Here is an 18,435-nt window from a genome sequence, read left to right as displayed (position 1 = left end):
TGTTAGGCCAGTAGTATGCAACGATCAATCGATGGTGAGTTTTTTCTACCCCTAAGTGGCCCGCCTGGGGATCGTCGTGTGCCTCTCGGAGAGCCTCCCCCCGCAATTCCGACGGTAACACTAATTTCCACTCATTCAAATCGTCGACCACGGCCGAAGTTGTAGCACGCGGTCGCGAGTAATACAATTGTCCGTCCACTATTTTCCAATCCAGGAACCTATTCGGAGTTTCGGATACGTCGCAAACTCGATCGAGATACCAGCGGTCACGTATGTCGTCGGGAATCTTAACATCGACAACGGCGGCAAGGGGGATCTCGGTGTCACTCTCAAACATTCGGGATAACGCGTCAGGCACGTGATGTAGAGCGCCTTTTCTATGCACGATCTCATAGTCGTATTCGAGCAACTCCAGTGCCCAACGAGCTAGTCGACCTGTCGGATTCTTCAAATTATGCAACCACCTTAGACTACTGTGGTCCGTTATTACCGTAAATTTATATCCTTCTAAGTACGGGCGGAATTTCTGAATAGCCCACACAACCGCTAAGCACTCCTGTTCCGTTACCGAGTATTTTCTTTCGGGATCCGACAAGGCACGGCTCGCGAACGCGATAATATTTTCTACGTCCTCGATATGCTGAATCAGGACAGCACCCAGCCCAACGGAACTAGCGTCAGTCTGTAATACGAACGGAATCTGAAAGTCGGGACACGATAAAGTCGGAGCGGACGCCAATCGGTCGCGAATCTGCGCGAAGGCGCTTTCCTGCTCCTCTCCCCACTCCCAGCGCTGCGCTTTCTTTAGTAATCGAGTCAGAGGCTCACTTACAGTCGCGAAGTGCGGTATGAATCGACGATACCACGATGACATGCCGAGAAAACGTCGTAATTGTTTAAGGTTACGCGGCGCCGGATATTCAAATATCGGCTTAGCTTTGTCGGGGTCGATAGTTAGGCCGTCCCGCTGCCAGATAAATCCCAAATAACGAACCTGTGAGCGACAAAATTCACACTTCTCGGGATTTATCGTAAGACCGGCAGCCGTGATTTTGCTGAGAACGCGCTCTAGCCAATCTAAATGTTCCTCGAAAGTAGGCGTAACAATCACGATGTCGTCTAAATACGCGAACGCATGGGGTTCCATTTCCGGCCCGATTAATTTGTCCAAAAGACGTTGAAACGTCGCGGGAGCTCCAGTTAATCCATACGGCATTCTCGTGAAATGATAAAGTCCTTTCCCGGGGACGCTAAACGCGGTGATCTCTCGACTATCTTTCGCCAATGGTATTTGAAAGTACGCCTGGCTCAGATCAATCGTAGAAATGTAACGCGCCGATCTCAATTTATCCAGTATACCATTCATATTTGGTAACGGATACGCGTCCTTTTTCGAAACGCTGTTAACTTTGCGAAAATCTAAACAAAACCGATATTTCCCGTTTGCTTTTCGTATCATGACAATGGGATTGGACCACTCACTAAACGACGGCTCGATAATTCCGGCCGTTAACATTTTGTCAACCTCCCCGCGAATCGCTTCCTGCACTTTAGGCGAAACCAAATAACAACGCTGTTTAATAGGAGCGCTTTGACCAACGTCGATCTTATGCTCCGTGAGAGAAGTGACACCGGGATCGGTAACCGCGTCAGGTATCTTATTTTCCAGGAACTGTCTCAACCGATTTTCCTGGTCGTGGTTAAGCTCGGATAGTCCACAGCAAACGCAAACGCCCTCATCATCGGCAGAATCGAAGGAACGACGCTCCCAAGGTCGGTTCGCGAAATACCAGCCCCGCGATGCGAAGTCCAAGCCAATACCAAACGCGCAGAGAAAATCCATCCCCGCAATGCACGAAACGGCCAGGGCCGGCAATAGGCACACGGTAACCTCACGCTGCAAATCGTGAAGTGAAAGCGTAAGCGAAATTTCCTCTCTGATTTCCGTTATTTGTCCGTTCGCGTTGCGAATCCGGAGATCGCGCGCTCCAGTCGTCGGCAACGCTAATCGTCGTACGATTTTAATACCCTCGTCTCCCAAAATTGTTCGGCTAGACCCTGAGTCGACCAGCGCCATTAACGGGAATTCTCCGATAAAAATACGGAAATACCGTAACGGCGGTAATTCTAGGGCACGAAACGCTAAATTCAAATATTCAACGTCGTCAACAGAATCAATGTCGCGGGTCTCAACCGATTCGGCAGGAGTCGCGACAACCCGCTCTAGCGACTCGCCTCCGCGTTTCCCGTACACGTCGGGCAAGTTCTCACCGTGACGTCCTTCTTTCCGCATCGATAACAATGCACGCGGCGGGTCTCCGTGCACTCCCGCGCGACGTGCCCACTTTTCTCGCAATTCCAACAACGAATGGCTGAAGCACGTGCCGGATTCGCGGCGGCGGTCGCAGCCGGTACGACGGCGGTGGTCGGGGCCTCGGCGGCCCTCACCGGCGCGCGAGCTCGCCGACCCGATCTTGTATTTCCCGTCGGGCCAGACGCGGCGAGTCCCGCCGTCAGGGTGTCGGTAACGCGGGATGACTTCTTCGGCGGCCTGTATGCCAGGTCAGGGAACAGAGATTTCTCGGGTGGCGTGTAATTACAGAATCGCGAACGAGACTCGTAACTCGCCTCCACTCGAATGGCCAATGTCTCGAAAGTCACAAAGTCGCGGAACTCATCGCGGCGCAGAGCCATCTGCAAGTGCGGCTGCATGTTGCGATGGGCGTAATTAAGTTGTTCCTCGACAGTCCACGGGGGACTCAAACGTTCGAAGAACGATTGCATGCAGGAGAGATACTCCGCGACCGGCTCCTGTTCCCCCTGCACGCGTCTCAAAATCTCATCCCGCAACGCGAACTGAAAGTCCGGTTTACCAAAACGCGCACGCCACGCGGCCACGAAATCCTCCCAAGTTTTCCATCCATCGCGCCGATTCCTAAACCAATACAGCGCGGGTCCCGTCAAGAAAGGCGGCAAGCATTTAAATAACTCGGCGTCGTCGACCGGGCACATGGTGCGGCCCTCCTCAATGCGATCGAGAAAGGCCTCCGAGTCACTTCCACGCGCTCCCGAAAACGAGGAATTCCACCTACGCAGCGTGTGGTACATGTCCCTCGCGTCATTTCGCTTAGGTGAGCGCGGGGGCGAATTACGGGCGCGAGGGAGGTGAGGGGAGGCGACGGGCTCCATCTCAGCCACGTCGTCCTCGTCGAATTGCCCCGGGCTATCGGGTCGCATGTCCGCGGGTGGCGACAGGTGTAATAAGTTCGACGCCCCCTCCCCCGCGCTTGTCGAGGCCATTGGCTCTGGCGGGATACCGAGTTCGAAGCGTATTAGTCGATCGCGCAAAACAGTACTCCCGCCCTCGCCCCCCTGGCCCCGCTGTAGCAACTCCTCTCGCAATTGCTCCGCTGTTAACTTGTAAATCCACCCGTAACGCTCGCGTCCCTCCGACATCTCGAAAATATTATTTACGCGTGATAAATATCCCTCAAGGATACACGAACACGCGAATTCGCCGTGGACCCTCCGCTACAACCTTCACTAATAACGCTAAGTCGGGTGAACGACTACGCGGGATAACAAACCTTGAATCGACCTGTATTATCGCCAATATAATTTGAACCGATCCGTATCGGTCAACAACAAGCGTCAAAATTTTCACGCAAAGTCGGATTACGGAGAGGCTCCCAAGGCGACACGCGCGAACGTAAACACGACGCGGGGTTCCGTAGAGAGAGATAGCGATACTCGAGCACGCCGTAATCACGCGGTCGGGCGAACAGCACAGCTCCGAATAACGAACCGAATTTCTCAAACACTGAGTACTCGCGACACCGAAATTACATGAGCCCGAAAATACTAAAAGTAAAAGGGTCAAATCCGCGACACGCACAATTTCACTTTTCTGAAAGAAAATTATAAATTAGCACAAATATCCGCTCACCAAAATTCAGGTCACACTGAAATATAACACAAAAAAAATGCACAATGAAATATCACACATAAAGAAAATTCGACATGCACACGATATAGATCTCTCGCCCTTCCGAACCCGAAAGTAATAAACAAAAGATTTTAATCACTTTATTTTTACAGGGGGCCCCACGTTGGGCGCCAAATTTGTAACCGCCGCTCGCGAGCGACGGCCAACTTCGCCTCCGTCCCTGGCCGCGGCCCTGAGCCGCCCGGGTGTCGGGACGGCTATCCTCGCGAGGTTTCCCGACGCAGCACTAAGTTGGGCGCCAGGTACGTTAAGCGTACCACTCTGTGTGCACCAACTCGCAAACCAATGTTTCGAGACGTGAATTTCGGGAAAGACGGGCGCACGCTAGGCGACCGGGGCGTTAGCGGCTCCGAGATCCAGCTGCTCAGCCCTCGAATGGTAGAGGGGGAGGTTCGGTGCGGGCGGATGGAATCGGGAAGGCGAGAGAATTACTTGTACGACACAGATGTAACAAATAAAAATAACAAGTGTATTTGATCGTAAATAATACAGAAACTACCGACTCTGCGGAGCGGTGGTGGCTCGCGCGCGTTATCAGCGGGTGTCCGCTGGATATCAAATTCTTCGAGAACGGTCTGTTAAACGAGCGGGTTATGATGCGTACGCGGGAACTCTCCGACTTGTCTTACGCTTGACTCGGCGCCGTTGGAGGACGCCGACTTCCGTCAGGGTGACCTCGCCACGGGCGAACGGGACGGATCGCAACTCCGAGCCCGCGCGACATGCGACGGACTCGTGTTCTCCCGTGCTCGAACGATTCTCGCGAAGATAAGCGCGATGATGGCTAATGCTTCTCCCGCACGGCGGGATACGACAAACGCGTCGACAATTATCCGAATATACTCCCCGAAGGGCTCGCAGTCACAGTGCGATCGACCAAATTTTACAACATTGACGAACAAAATCTTCTACGACGCGACAAGATACAGCGCGGGAATAACCCGCGACACGACGACCGGACGCAACAACAATTGACTCGGCTGCGGATCGGGACGCACACGCAACGCGAAACGATTCAGAAACACACGGCACGCAGCGAAATCACGCGGACGGGCGCGATCGGGCGAGACGACGAAGCTCCGTGGAATCCGGAAGCTCGAGATTCTCATAAACGCCGAGAGATTTTGCGACAAGTACGCGATTTCCTCGCGGCTCGCCCAACCCGCGAAATCGGTGGCTTTACAATATGCGTGACGCTCGTCTCACCACTTCGACTCTCCTCTCGTGGCCTCCTCCGGGTCGGGATAACGTTCTTCCCTGCGTCCTTCTGTACAGCTAGGCTCGGGAGCTCGAAAACGCACACACAGTTTTACGAATACGTCCGCAGCACGAGTGAGGAATCCTGGATCTCGCGGGGACCGCTCGGCGGCGCGCCCCACCTTGCCTCCGGCGTTCCCGGCCCTTATTGGCGGATTTCGCGAAAATCGATTTTCGCGCAGAGCGCGGTGCCCACGCTGTCGCCGGCTGATCGATCCACGCACGGCGGTCGATGTTTATGGGCCCCGGGCACGGGAATCCTGGCGCTTCCTTGCGCGGCCGGCTCTTTTCTCTTCGCCCGGCGTATCCTCCGCCATCGGGGCGTCATTTCCTCCTCGACGGGGCGTCGGCGGATCTCGAGTTGTCGTGATTCCTTCGCCGCACTTCCCGCGGTATCGGGTCTGCAGTCGCCCCGTCGGGATGTCGGCCTCGCGCGCCGTCACTGGATCCTGAAAGCGTGATTCAGCGGCAGTATCGGAATTCTTACATGGCACAAACGGTAGGCAAGATGAGGGCGGCATTACCTGTGGACCCCCGCTTAAAAAGGGTCTTCCTTGACTCCCTCGTTGTCCGTTCCTCTGCAATCTCCGGGAAGATTTTCCGTGGAGACGAGACGTCCGACAACTACAATGAGATCTTCACAGCCACCGATCTCCGCCGCACCCGCGGTATAACGCTCGCAAAAATCTTAACACGTAATTAAATGGACAGCACGTGGGACGTCACACACACAAAAGTACAGAGAATACGCTTTTGCGTCCGCTCCCGAGCGGGAGGACGCAGGGCCCGCGTGATGTTATTGCGTAAGGGCCCTCAGGGCCTTGTGACGGACAGCAGCCTGCGGCTGTCACGTCACAATATATATATAAAACATATATTTTTTATTAACTTTTAATATTTTGATATTATATAATTATTATGATGTCAAAATTACTTGAGGTATGCACGATCACCGTCACAAACGTAATTTTCTTCAGAACACAAAGAACACAACGCTCGTGCGAATACTGAGTTTATTCGTCACACAATCGCACACACAACACTTCCGCGCGAAATATATCAAAAAATCACATAAGTAATCGCGATGTCGCAAGCTACCCCCGCGGAAGAGAGAGAGAGAGAGAGAGAGAGAGAGAGAGAGAGAGAGAGAAAGTACATACACCTGTATACAATACACACTAATGTATTCCACTTTTTGTTTCTTATATTAATTCTTTTTCTATGTTTCTTCTTCTCTCTTTAATGTCAAATTAACGTAATTTCTTATTATTATTTTATTTCCTTTTTTTCAATACCAAACAATTAACAATTTTATCTGATATTTTATCTTCTTATTTCTCCTTTTTCACTTTTTTTCTCTCTTTCTGTCGAACCTCTTTCCTTTCCATCTCTTTTTCTAAAAAAATTCATACTTTGTCAAATACGTAAAATACGCAAACTGTTAAAATATATTATCTTAAATTAAATTTTTATTTAAATTATTAATTACATTATATTTTAATGTCATTTTCTATTATATTTTACTATTACCTGATGTTTCTCCTTTCTTACACTCTTTTTTCCCCTTCTCTTTCTTTTTTTTACTCTCTTTCTGTTCCTTCTTCCTACAAAAATTGCTGTTTTTCCTTTTAAATTCTTTCTCCTTTACTCTCTCTCTCTCTCTCTCTCTCTCTCTCTCTCTCTCTCTCTCTTCCCCCTCTCTCTCTTTCCCCCCCTCTTTCTCTCCTCCCTCTCTCTCTTTCTCCCATTCTTTCTAAGCTCTTTCTCTTTCTGCTAAAATTTATGCCCTGTTAGATACGTAAAGTACGCAAATTGTTAAATGTATTATTTTAAATTAAATTTTTATTTATATTATAAATTGTATTATATATTATATTTTAATGTTATTCCTTATTTTATTATTACCTGACGTTTTCCTTCTTATTTCTGCCTTCTCCCTGTCTCTTTCTTTTCCTCCTTTTCTCTCTCTTTCCTCTCTCTCTCTCTTTCTCTCTCTCTCTCTCTCTCTCTCACACATTTCTTTCTTTTCTTGCTCTCTTTCTGAAAACTCAAATACGAAAAGTATGCAAAATGTCAAATTAATGTTATTCCTTATTCTATTTCCTTTCCTTTTATAACAAACAATTGAAAAATTGAACGAACTTACCGTGAAGTTTGATTACAATTATGCTGTCTCGTCCGGATGGATAGAATGTAGTAGCGTTCCGCTGCGTCTTTTCCCAACAGGTTTGTTTTAACACGCCCAAACTCAAATTTGGTGCCTACGCCTCGCTTCTAGGCGTGCACCCAGGCGTCCTGCCGTGCACGCGCGCCTCCCCTCCTGCGCGCGCGCCGCCGGAAGTTCATTAATTTAACACTGACAAATCTGAATCTAGGAGGTGGGTGGGTGGGAACCTCCATCCGGACGAGACAGCATAATTGTAATCGAACTTCACGGTAAGTTCGTTCAATTTTTCAATTATGCAACGTCTCGTCCGGATGGATAGAATGTAGAAATTTAACACCCAGATTTGTCGGCCTCACGAGGGTTGCGACAGTTTTATTTGTAAAGCAATTATCGTGCCCTTGTAAACCTGGGACAATTGTTATCAGGTTTGGCGAAAGGATATGGCTAAAGATGCTAAACGGTTAACATAAGTATTGTAGTTGCATTAACAAAAATGAGGTAAAGGCGCACAAAGTCTATGCAAATAAGCGTTTCCGAATTTAATTCGAGAGAACCGGAGATTTAGGGCATATCCAGAATTGCGTTTTGGAAGGCTGGGTCCTTGATAATTGGTCGATTGTAAAATTGCGCGAATACTCTTGAGGTTTCGGTCCATCCCGCTGTTTGTCTGATTTCTTCTAAGTTAACCCCTTTGCTAGCTGCAAAGGAAGTAGAGGCGTGCCGAGTAGAATGGGCAGAGAAAACGGAAATGTCAATTCCTGCTTCTTCCAATATATCTTTGACCCAGCGGCCCAAGGTCTGAGACGTTACCGCCCTATGCGGAGGACGTAAGGAGATAAAGAGTGCATTACATCCCTCCTGTCTGATTTCCTGGGTGAGCTCAAGGTAAACCTTCACTAGCCTGACGATGCAAAGTTCTGGTTTGGCTAAGAAGGGATTGAAAATTAGGAGCGGTTGGGATTTCCCAATTTTTGATGTCTTCAGTCTAGCCAGGATCTTTATAACTAATGAATCTGAAATGGTTATATTAGTAATTTGGATAGCTGTTAGGGTCTGGAGCCTTTGCGCGGTTGTTAGCGCGAATAAGGTTACCAGCTTCTTAGGTATCCTGTCGAATGGGAGATCTTCATATGGGTATAAGCTGGCCAAATGAGCTATGACCGGCGATGGGTCCCAAACGAAATCGTATCGGGGGCGTTGCGGTTTCAGTGCCGCTACTCCTCTGAGAAATCTTCTTACCAAGGGGTGTGAACCCACCTCCTCTGCGGACACCAAAGAGATTGCCGAGCGATAAGAATTTATACTGGAGTAGCCGATGTTGCTCATTGCCTTAGATAAGAACTCCAGTACCAACGGGATTGGTGGGGAAAAGCAGTTAATCTCTTTCTCCTTGCAGAAGCACCACCACAATCTCAAGGGCTTAGTGTATTGCGCGATAGTGGAGTTCGTGATGGACGCAAGCGTTATGTCTAACGCCGTAGCTGGGGTTCCTCGGAACAGGAAGGCCTGGCGGATAATTTCGCGGCCGCCAGGGAAATTGTTCTCCACTTTGGATGGAACTCTCTGAAAGGAGATGATAACATATTGATATTTGGCTCAAACAGAACTGGACGATCAACCATTAATTGCTCAAAAAGAGGGAACCACGGTTGCGCCGGCCACCACGGAACCACCAGTACACCTTCCGCTTTATCTGTTATTATTTTACGAAGGGTTCTTAGGATGAGGATGAAAGAAGGGAATGCATAAAAATAAAAACTTCCCCAATGTAAGGAGAATGCGTCAACGGCAAACGCCAGAGGGTCGGGTAGCCATGAGACAAAACAAGGGCATTTCTTATTAATCGAGGAAGCGAATAAGTCGATGTCAAAGAAACCGAAAACAGAGCTGATTTTATCAAAATAGCTCTGTTGTAGGCACCATTCTGTTTCTTCTGAAACGGCCCTTGATTCTGTATCCGCTTCAATATTCTGGGCTGAGGGGATATATGCCGCATAGATAAACAGATTTCGGTCCGCGCACCAGCACCAAATCTTTCTCGCTAGCTTTGACAAGTGAGGGAATCTGATCGAGCCCATGCGATTAATATAGGATAAGGCTGTCAGATTATCGACTCTTATCAGAATTTCGCAATCTCTTAACTGAGATGCGAAGCATCTCAGAGCGTAGAAAACTGCTAGAAGCTCTAAGTAATTAATGTGGTTCTTTTTATCGTTCGATGACCAAAACCCGTGTGTTCTTGATCCTTTGCAAACTGCGCCCCAGCCGGTCAAGGAAGCGTCCGCGAATATTTCAAGGATAAATTTTCCTGGACAAATTATATTGCGCTGTGTCGGGTCCGCGAAGATGGACCCCCACCATCGGAGATCCTCTTTTATTGAGGCTGGGAGAGTCATTCGAGCCTCAAAGTCTCCGTCCAAGGCAGCGAGTGCCAGAAATTTCTCTCTTTCCAAGATCTTTGTGTGTAACAATCCGTATTGGACCGCTGGGCATATGGAAATCAAGGATCCGATGTAACTTGCTAGGAAACGAATTTTACAAGCGGACCTGGTTAAAAGATCCAAGGTCCTGTGGAGAAGTTTACTTCGTTTGTCCTGTGGGATAGAAATTGAGAAATGGTCAGTATCAAAGATAAAGCCTAAATAGCGACAGGATCTCTGAGGAGAGAGACTACTTTTCCGCTTATTGACTATGAAACCTAGAGAGGAGAGCAGGTTCAGTACAACGGACACGTTTTCCTCACTCTGACTGCGCGAGGGCGCCATTAGCAAAAAATCGTCCAGAAAGACCACTGAGAATATTCCCCTTTGTCTGATATGGTGTAAGATAGGTTTTAATATTCTAGTGAATATGTACGGCGCAGAGGCTAGGCCAAAGGGTAGCACCCTAAACTGAAAAAACTGGCCTGAGAAGCTAAAACGTAGAAAATGTCTATCTTCCCGATGGATCGGCAAAAGAAGGTACGCGTCCTCCAGATCAATTGTCGCAAGAAAATCCCCTGGAGATAATAATTGTACAACTGTTCTCCAGTCTTCTGTTTTAAAATGAGGAACTGTGATAAACTCGTTAAGACGCTTCAAATTCAAAATGAACCTCCAGCCTCCCGAGGTCTTTCTAATGAGAAAGAAAGGGGATAAAAATTGGTTTTTACACTTGCTTACAGGCTCAATCGCTCCTCTTTTGCAAAGCCTAGCGATTTCCTTCTTGCAAATAATTATTTCTTCCTGCGACATTTGAATGGTAGGTTCGACTGTCTGCGCGGGAGGTTGGTGGGAGAAAGGTAACCTATAGCCGGAGATGGCCTGCAGAATTTCTCGATCAGTAGTGATCTTCCTCCATTGAGCAAGAAATAGGGATAGTCTGCCAGCGATTAATACCTCGCAGCCCGCTAATGTCTCCTCGAGTGGGATCTCGATCGGCGTGACGACCGGCGCTCGTTGGTTCTCGCCCCTGTCCTCCTCGTTGAGGCCGGTCTCGAATATTTCACAGGGGCGCGTGCATTTCCCGTCTTAGCTGTGGTTGGTCCTATTGGTTGCTTGATTGGCTGTTGTGACCTGTTTGAGATTGATAGCGGTGTTCTCATCATGTCTCTTGAAGATTTCTCCATAGTAGATGCCTTCTTTAATTCCTCTCCAAATGAGGTGCCAAATAGAAAATTGTCCGCGGGAATCGCGTTTGCGGTCGTCTTAGCGAGCAAGCTGAAAGCAGGTGTAATTTGAGCCCTTCTAGCTAAAGACAAGCGAAAAAATAGGTCAGCCAACACCTTGGCACCCTCATGGACCTTGGCCACCGCTCCGCGAGCCTCAGGGGTTAGGGACGATTGAATCTCTGGCCTGAGAAAGTCTGAGATGGCTTCGCCCAAGGCATACAAGGCTATTCCTACCTGGTCTTGATTTTTTGTGTTGTACTCGTCTCGCTTACGAATTGAGTTGCTTCCTAATCCAGATTTACACTCTGGGTTCAGTTGTGGTGCCTTGAGAAAGGCTATTGCCTCCGGAGGTGAGTACTTCTTTAGCAATGGGGCTCGCTGTTCTGTCGGTAGTCCCTGTCGAGTGATGGTCTGCCATTTCTGGATCACCATCTCGTTCCAGGTTGCCACGTCCGTCCCCTCAGGGTCGGACCCAAACAATTCCTTAGCCAGGATGTTCACAGACTCATCTTCCGTTGGAGGCAATTGACAGTTATCGACTAGCTCTACTGCCCTGTCTACTGGAGCCACAGATTGTAACTCTCGGTCACTCAAGTAGCCACTTACCGCTTCTGGAAAATAGATGAGGAGTTTTGAGACTAGAAAGGGTTGTGTCGATCTGCCGCCCACGTTTTTCAAACGCAGATCCAGCAGATGTGTACACACCTGAATGCGAATCTCTCAGCCCTTCCTGACTAGCAGGCGTTGCTGGAAAACTCTCAAGCGACCCGTCCCTGTTTTCCCTATTATCGGAAACCTCGCTGCGTGGATTAGATTCATTTCCACGCACCGGGAAAGGGCACACGGGCGTAGGTGACGAGAGGCGACCTTGCGTCCTAACCTCTCCTCGTGCTAGCACATCGTTTAAGCGCGCTAGCTTACTTTCAATGTTCCTTAGGCGATCCTCCGGGGAGGTACTTCTTCTCTTTCTACTCCTATGGGACGATTTGCCCATTCTTAAGCCTGAAAACGCAGAAATGCTGGAAAATATACACACACTGTTGAGGGAACGCCGCAACAGGAAAAACAATGAACTTCCGGCGGCGCGCGCGCAGGAGGGGAGGCGCGCGTGCACGGCAGGACGCCTGGGTGCACGCCTAGAAGCGAGGCGTAGGCACCAAATTTGAGTTTGGGCGTGTTAAAACAAACCTGTTGGGAAAAGACGCAGCGGAACGCTACTACATTCTATCCATCCGGACGAGACGTTGCATAATTAATAATTTTACCTAATATTTTACTTTCTTATTTTTTAATTCTCTCTTTCCTATATCTGTCTGTGTCTCTTTTTCACTCTCTTTCTCTCACTTTCTCCCTCTCTCTAATAAAATGCGCGAACGGTTAAAATATATTGTTTTAAATTAAATTTTCACTTAAATTATTAATTATATTACATTTTAATGTTATTTTCTATTTCACTATTACCTGATTTTTCTCTTTATTTCTTCTTTCTTATACTCTTTTTTTTCCTTTCTCTTTTTTAACTCTCTTTCTGTTCCTTCTTTCTATAAAGTCGCTGTTTCATTTTCTAAATTGCGCTATTTAATTTTCAATTATAAATTGCAAAGATAATTGCACAGTTATTTGACAGCTGTCAGTATTATTTGACAGCTATCAATATTCAATCGTAATGATGACAGTTAAATGACAGTTACTCTCGCAACACGAAGCAAGTTGAGCGAGAGAACCAATCAGCATCGCGGAAAAGCGTCAACAATACGTGCGATGTATTCGACTCCGAACATTCACTTCAGGGTCAAAATGGATTTTTTTATTATTGATTGATTGATTCATTGACTAGATCGCTACGCGCGCGTCTTTGTTCAATTCTGTTTCGAAAATTTATTTATCATGTTAAAAAATAAAAAATGTTTAGCCTAACTGTTCCAATTTCTGCAGTTTCAACGCAAAATAACTTAATAAAAATATTTGTTTTTGCTGTTTTTTTTTAAATATATGACAAACGCATGATTAGTAGACGGTAATATATGGCACGTTCAGTTCGCCTTTCTTAAATTGCAAAACCTTTTAATGTTTAAATTAAATTATTTTTATTAGTTTATTACTTTATTTAATTACATTAAATATAATAAAACATTGACACGTTAAACAACTTTTAACTTAATTTACTTAAATCTTGTTTATTTTAGTTTATGCTTCCTTTATCTTAACATTGATTTTTTTTCTTTAACATCTGTAAAAATAAAAATTTATATATTTAATTTGAAACAAGTTTTGCTTTTCATAATTTTTAAAATTATTAATCCTCCGACTGCACTGTAAACCCAAGTGTGTAGTTTTTACACACTTAAGTGTGTAAACTCTGTAAATGTAGTCACTTTTTACGCGTTTGTACGTATGTATTTTTTTTACACGGTTTATCTGTGTAAAATTACAGATTTCTGTGTAACGTTACACGCTTTATCTGTGTAATTTTACACGTTTTAATGCGTATTTTTACACATTTATATATTTAAAACGTGTATTTTAATATTACACGGAAAAAATTTTGTATCAAAAATTACTATGCTCAGTGGTCATAGTCACAGACCATCAAAAAATTAGAAAAGATTTTTTCTATGTTTTTTATATAGCCTAACTATGTTTACCGTGTTTACTAATATGTGAATACATAGTAAAAATCTTTTTTAAAAATTCCTTGATAGTCTGCAGATTATAACTACTAAGCATTGTAATTTTTTATATAAAATTTTTTCCGTGTAGGACAGTAAGTGATTAATAGAGTTACTTACAGTCCTAACATTTAAGAAATTACATATTTTAAATATATATTGTTATAATTTCTGAAAACACAATTTTTATAAATAATTTAATGTCTTTTTGTAATATTATATAATGTCAAATTTTATTTAATGTTTTTTTTTGTAATATTACATATAATCTCACATATTATATATACTTACATATATTTAACTGTAGTGTGATTACATATTTATCTTTGATAATATTACAACAATTACAATAACTTTATTTCTTATATAATAACTTTCATGACAACCTGTTTTTTTTAAATATTACATGGCACAGTAATTGTACTGAGTAATTCACGAAATAGTATAGTAAGATTTATAGAATTTAAATGTTCTCTTTTAAAATATTATCTCGAGAGCGAATAAACTGTTTGATGGTAGTAGCAGTTGGCATTGGAGACTTTAAAAGCTCATAACTTATAAAATTAAAAACATTTGCATAAGCTGCCGGAAATTTTCTATTCCACACATAATAAGAAGCAAATAATCCAGCGATAACTTTTTTTATTGTAGGTTGAAGAATTTCTATTTTTATTTCAGCATCTGCTACTAAGTAAGCAATTATAATATCTTGGCTATATATGACTGTACGAGGTGCGTCGTCTTCATTTGTAATTAAACTGTTTAGAGTTTTTAAAGTTCTCCCATTACCTAAACAAATTTATTTAAATATTTTATTAATTATTTAAAATAAAATAAATAAGTATTAAAATTAATAATATTAAACTCAATCAACTAACTTCTTTAATAGTGAATAAAGGAGGAAAGTTTTTGTGTTTCTTTGTAAGCTCAACATACAAATCTTGCATAATAAAAACCTTAATATAAATTGGCTTCTCGTTATTATTTGGCTTCTTTATGGAATAATATTTTGTCAATTTCTCAATCATTTTTTTAATATCATCGAACAGTGCTTCTTCTGTAATTTTTTTTAATTCTAAAAATTCCAACAATATCTGTACACAATAATAGAATAAGGTATATAAGTAAATAATGTTCAAGTAAGAATTAAAAAAATATATATATATTATACATACCAGCTCATAATTGTTTAATTGAGGATACTTATGCACTATGTCAACTATTCGGTTCGCTTCATCAATCCATGGTCTTCGATGGGATAGTGTTATCTTGAGGAGATACTTCATATGCGAAATATTTTTATGATTAATAGATTTTTTCTCTAGTTCTTGTAAAGCATTTTGTATATCTTTATCGGTAACATAATCGGTTGCCCTATAAAACATTTTTAATTATGTATTATTTTTGTTTTAAATTAATTTTATATTAGTATATGAGATGTAATTATTTTCTAACCTATCAATATTTTTAGCAGTTGTACTAGTTTGAACAATTGCAGGTTTAATTTTTTCCTCATCTTTTTCTCTCTTTTGGGATTGTCGTTTATCTAGTGCTCGATGATTCCTAATCCAAACACTTAATTGACTTTTGACTAGAGTCTATATAAAAAATAAAATAAAAACAAATTTACTTAAAATGCAAGATTCTTAATATTTTAAAAATATAACCAAAAGGACTGTAAAATTTATAATAGAAAAAATGAGTATATACATATATATAAATTATAAAAAGAACACATACGTATATATATGATATGGAGTATACATTTATTCTTATTCTTATTAAGAGTCCTTAATATTTATTTCCTTATTAATTTTCTGCTTAAAGCTACGGCTTACATTTTTGCACTTGTCGGATACTGCTTTTTTGAAAATGTCGTCTACATTTGGCATTGTTTTTCCAAAGTATTGTAGAACAATCTTTAAAAAAATGAAAAATAATGCAATAAATAAATATATAAATATAGCATATGATTAAATCAAGATTGATGTATTATTTAAAAAAATGTTTATCTATACCTTTTATCGCAACATATTTTGCATCGTTTTGGATTGATTTTTTTTCGTCTCCTTTATTCGTTATTTTTCCGGTTCTTGAAAAATTGGTTAGCACTTGCCCTTCGAACAATGCGTCAAGCAGTCCGCAGGTCATCAGGCCCACTTTCGTTTTGTTGATGTTGCTTAAAATTTTTGCATCAATTTTTATACTTGATGACCCCAGCGAAACCATATTAAACTAGAAATAAGAAAACTCGTAATTAAATTATAATAATATACAACGATATAATGGAATATTTTCCATATCCTATTAAGAAATTCCCATTACTGTATGTGCATTTCGTACATTGTTTGTATCAGTTTCTTTGTGTTTTTCGGTATTATTTTTCACTGTATCTTCAAAAATATCCAATAAATTGTGTTCAGTATTCTTTGAGATATCCTCAAAATTCAATATCCATTCTATCTTCTTTATCATTTAGCATTTCCGCTGCAATATTGCGGTTATTAGCAATCTGAAAAATAGATTTGTGACGAAAAGCATCGTCCCTCGGCGCGAGAGCCGCCGATCGCCCTAACTAGGAGGCGAAAAGGCGCGAAGCGCCAGCTCTCACCTAAACTCTGTGCTAATGACCGCGACCAAGGACCGAGCAAACGGCAGCGTCGACGATGTCTCCCCGCGCACGCGCCCGTCTCCTCCACGGGAGTAGGGAAAGCGGAGGACGGAGACGACCGAAAGCGCGACGACCGTACCCGAGCTCGCGCCTCCACGGGTATAAAAACCGGGAGGAATCGCGACAAGTGACACTTCTGTCATCCGCCTCGATACCGTCCGTAAGGTAAAAGTACCTATGACGGAACAAATATTAATAGGAGTTTGAGGTTTCCATGAAATATAAATAACTGAGTGCATTGATGTTAAAAATATTAATGATGTTCAATAAACCTATCTTTTTTAAGTCAAAAATATTATTTATAAGCTTAATTTAACTGTTTTAAAAAGAAGTTAATAAAAAAAACTGAGACAGTCAAAATGTACATATTCTGGAACAGCGTTTGCGTACTGTGTACCACTGTTCCGTGCTGATTGTCCTTATTGTGGAACGAAAAATTAAAATGGATTAATCAAATAAATTATAATTTTATTACTTAAACTAATTAGTAAATTAATCAATATTACTTTTTAATTTATTATATTTTATTATTTATACATTAACATTATTTTGATGAATTAATCAATCAATTAAATAATCACTTAATGTCAATTTAAATAAGACTTTATTTAAGCTTTGATATAATGTTTAAATCTGTTTAATTTTCTTTATTAATAGTAACTTTGCATATAAAATATGAATAAAATATTTAATTAATATATTCTGTATTAATACTTAAACTATATTATACTCTATATTATACTCTAATACTTATCCTAAATAAATTTCGAAATAAATATATATTGGTTTAAAGAAATCTAGTTAAATTTCTTATACACATAAGAAAAGATTTTATACAGTTTCCGTTTTTATTTTTTTTTGTATTTCTCTCATTTGTTCTTGCAATTTCTTTTTTTGTTCAGCTAACTTTTTTTTCTCTTCTTGCAACACTTTCTTTTTAGCTGCTTTTTCTTCTTTAATACTTTGCTGTTTTTCCTTTTCTTGTTGTATTTTCCACCATTCATCTGATGGTAGGTTTTGTTTCACACGTGCATTCAAAGTGGTTCTCTTTTTTTTTGGTAAATATTTAAAAGGTAAAGTAAATATTTCACTTAAATTTTTATTATTATTTTCTGTAAAGAATTAATATATAAATGGTTATATTTATTTAGTAAAACATGTTTATAACTAGACATTACCTTGATTAATACAAAAATTATTATTTTTTTTGTCGGCTTCAACATTTACAATTTTATTATTTAAATTTATGTTGGCATCAAAAGTTGTTGTAGTAATAGTAGTGGCAGCAGTAGTACTAATAGTTGTGGTAGTAGCATTGGTAATAGTATTGGTAATAGTAGTAGTAGAAGTAGAAGTAGTAGGAATAGTAGTATTAGTAATGGTAGCAACAGCCTCATCAGCAGCAGCAATAATAGAAGTAACAGTCGCTAAAAGTTATTTAAAAATTTTTGAAAATTTTACATTTTATATAATTAAAATTTTTATTAAAACATCATTAAACTCACCTGCTTGATTATCCTGAAAGAGATTATTTGTATAAATTTTTACTGGACTTATTTTTTTATCAATATTTAAAAAATCAACTTGACTTTTATTATTAGTCACCGGTTCGATATCTAATATATTTTGAGTACTATTCTGTAATATGTGTTCATTTGTGATATTGTCTTCAGAATATATAATATATTCATTTATAATATTGCCTTCAGAATAATTATCATTTATAATAACATTATCCAAATACGGTTCAATGCTTTGATCACTATTACATACTTCTAATATGTTTTCTTGAGAAGGCTGAATTGTTTCGCTGATCGTTTGAGGTAATATTATTACTCTGTGATTATCAAAATTCTGAATACTCTTAATTGTAGGCTTATTACTAATTCTTTCTTCTGAATTTATACAAAAAACAGATTATTAGTCTTAAATAAATATTATGTAAAAGATAATATAAAGTAAAAAATTGATTAAATTTTGTAAATAATTGATAAAAATTGTACATAGTTGATTAAA

The 18,435-nt window shown here is 41.6% G+C and overlaps 1 protein-coding gene and 1 long non-coding RNA gene across 2 annotated transcripts; both read right to left on the bottom strand.

The window, feature by feature from the left end:
* Positions 1–7,991: 7,991 nt before the first annotated feature.
* LOC118646722 lies at positions 7,992–12,073 on the bottom strand. Its single transcript, XM_036290250.1, has 4 exons — positions 11,785–12,073; positions 10,945–11,690; positions 9,050–10,903; positions 7,992–8,993 (listed from the first exon to the last, which is right to left on the bottom strand). Exons 1-4 carry the CDS (start codon positions 12,071–12,073, stop codon positions 7,992–7,994), a joined length of 3,891 nt encoding a protein of 1,296 aa, XP_036146143.1.
* Positions 12,074–15,275: 3,202 nt separating this feature from the next.
* LOC118648886 lies at positions 15,276–16,932 on the bottom strand. Its single transcript, XR_004965473.1, has 2 exons — positions 15,767–16,932; positions 15,276–15,667 (listed from the first exon to the last, which is right to left on the bottom strand). It is a non-coding gene; the product is annotated as an uncharacterized LOC118648886 (long non-coding RNA).
* Between the last annotated feature and the right edge of the window lie 1,503 nt (positions 16,933–18,435).

The sequence above is a fragment of the Monomorium pharaonis genome, chromosome 1 (genome assembly GCF_013373865.1).
Source record: "Monomorium pharaonis isolate MP-MQ-018 chromosome 1, ASM1337386v2, whole genome shotgun sequence".
NCBI lineage: Eukaryota > Metazoa > Arthropoda > Insecta > Hymenoptera > Formicidae > Monomorium > Monomorium pharaonis.
This window is presented reverse-complemented; position numbering and strand designations above follow the sequence as displayed.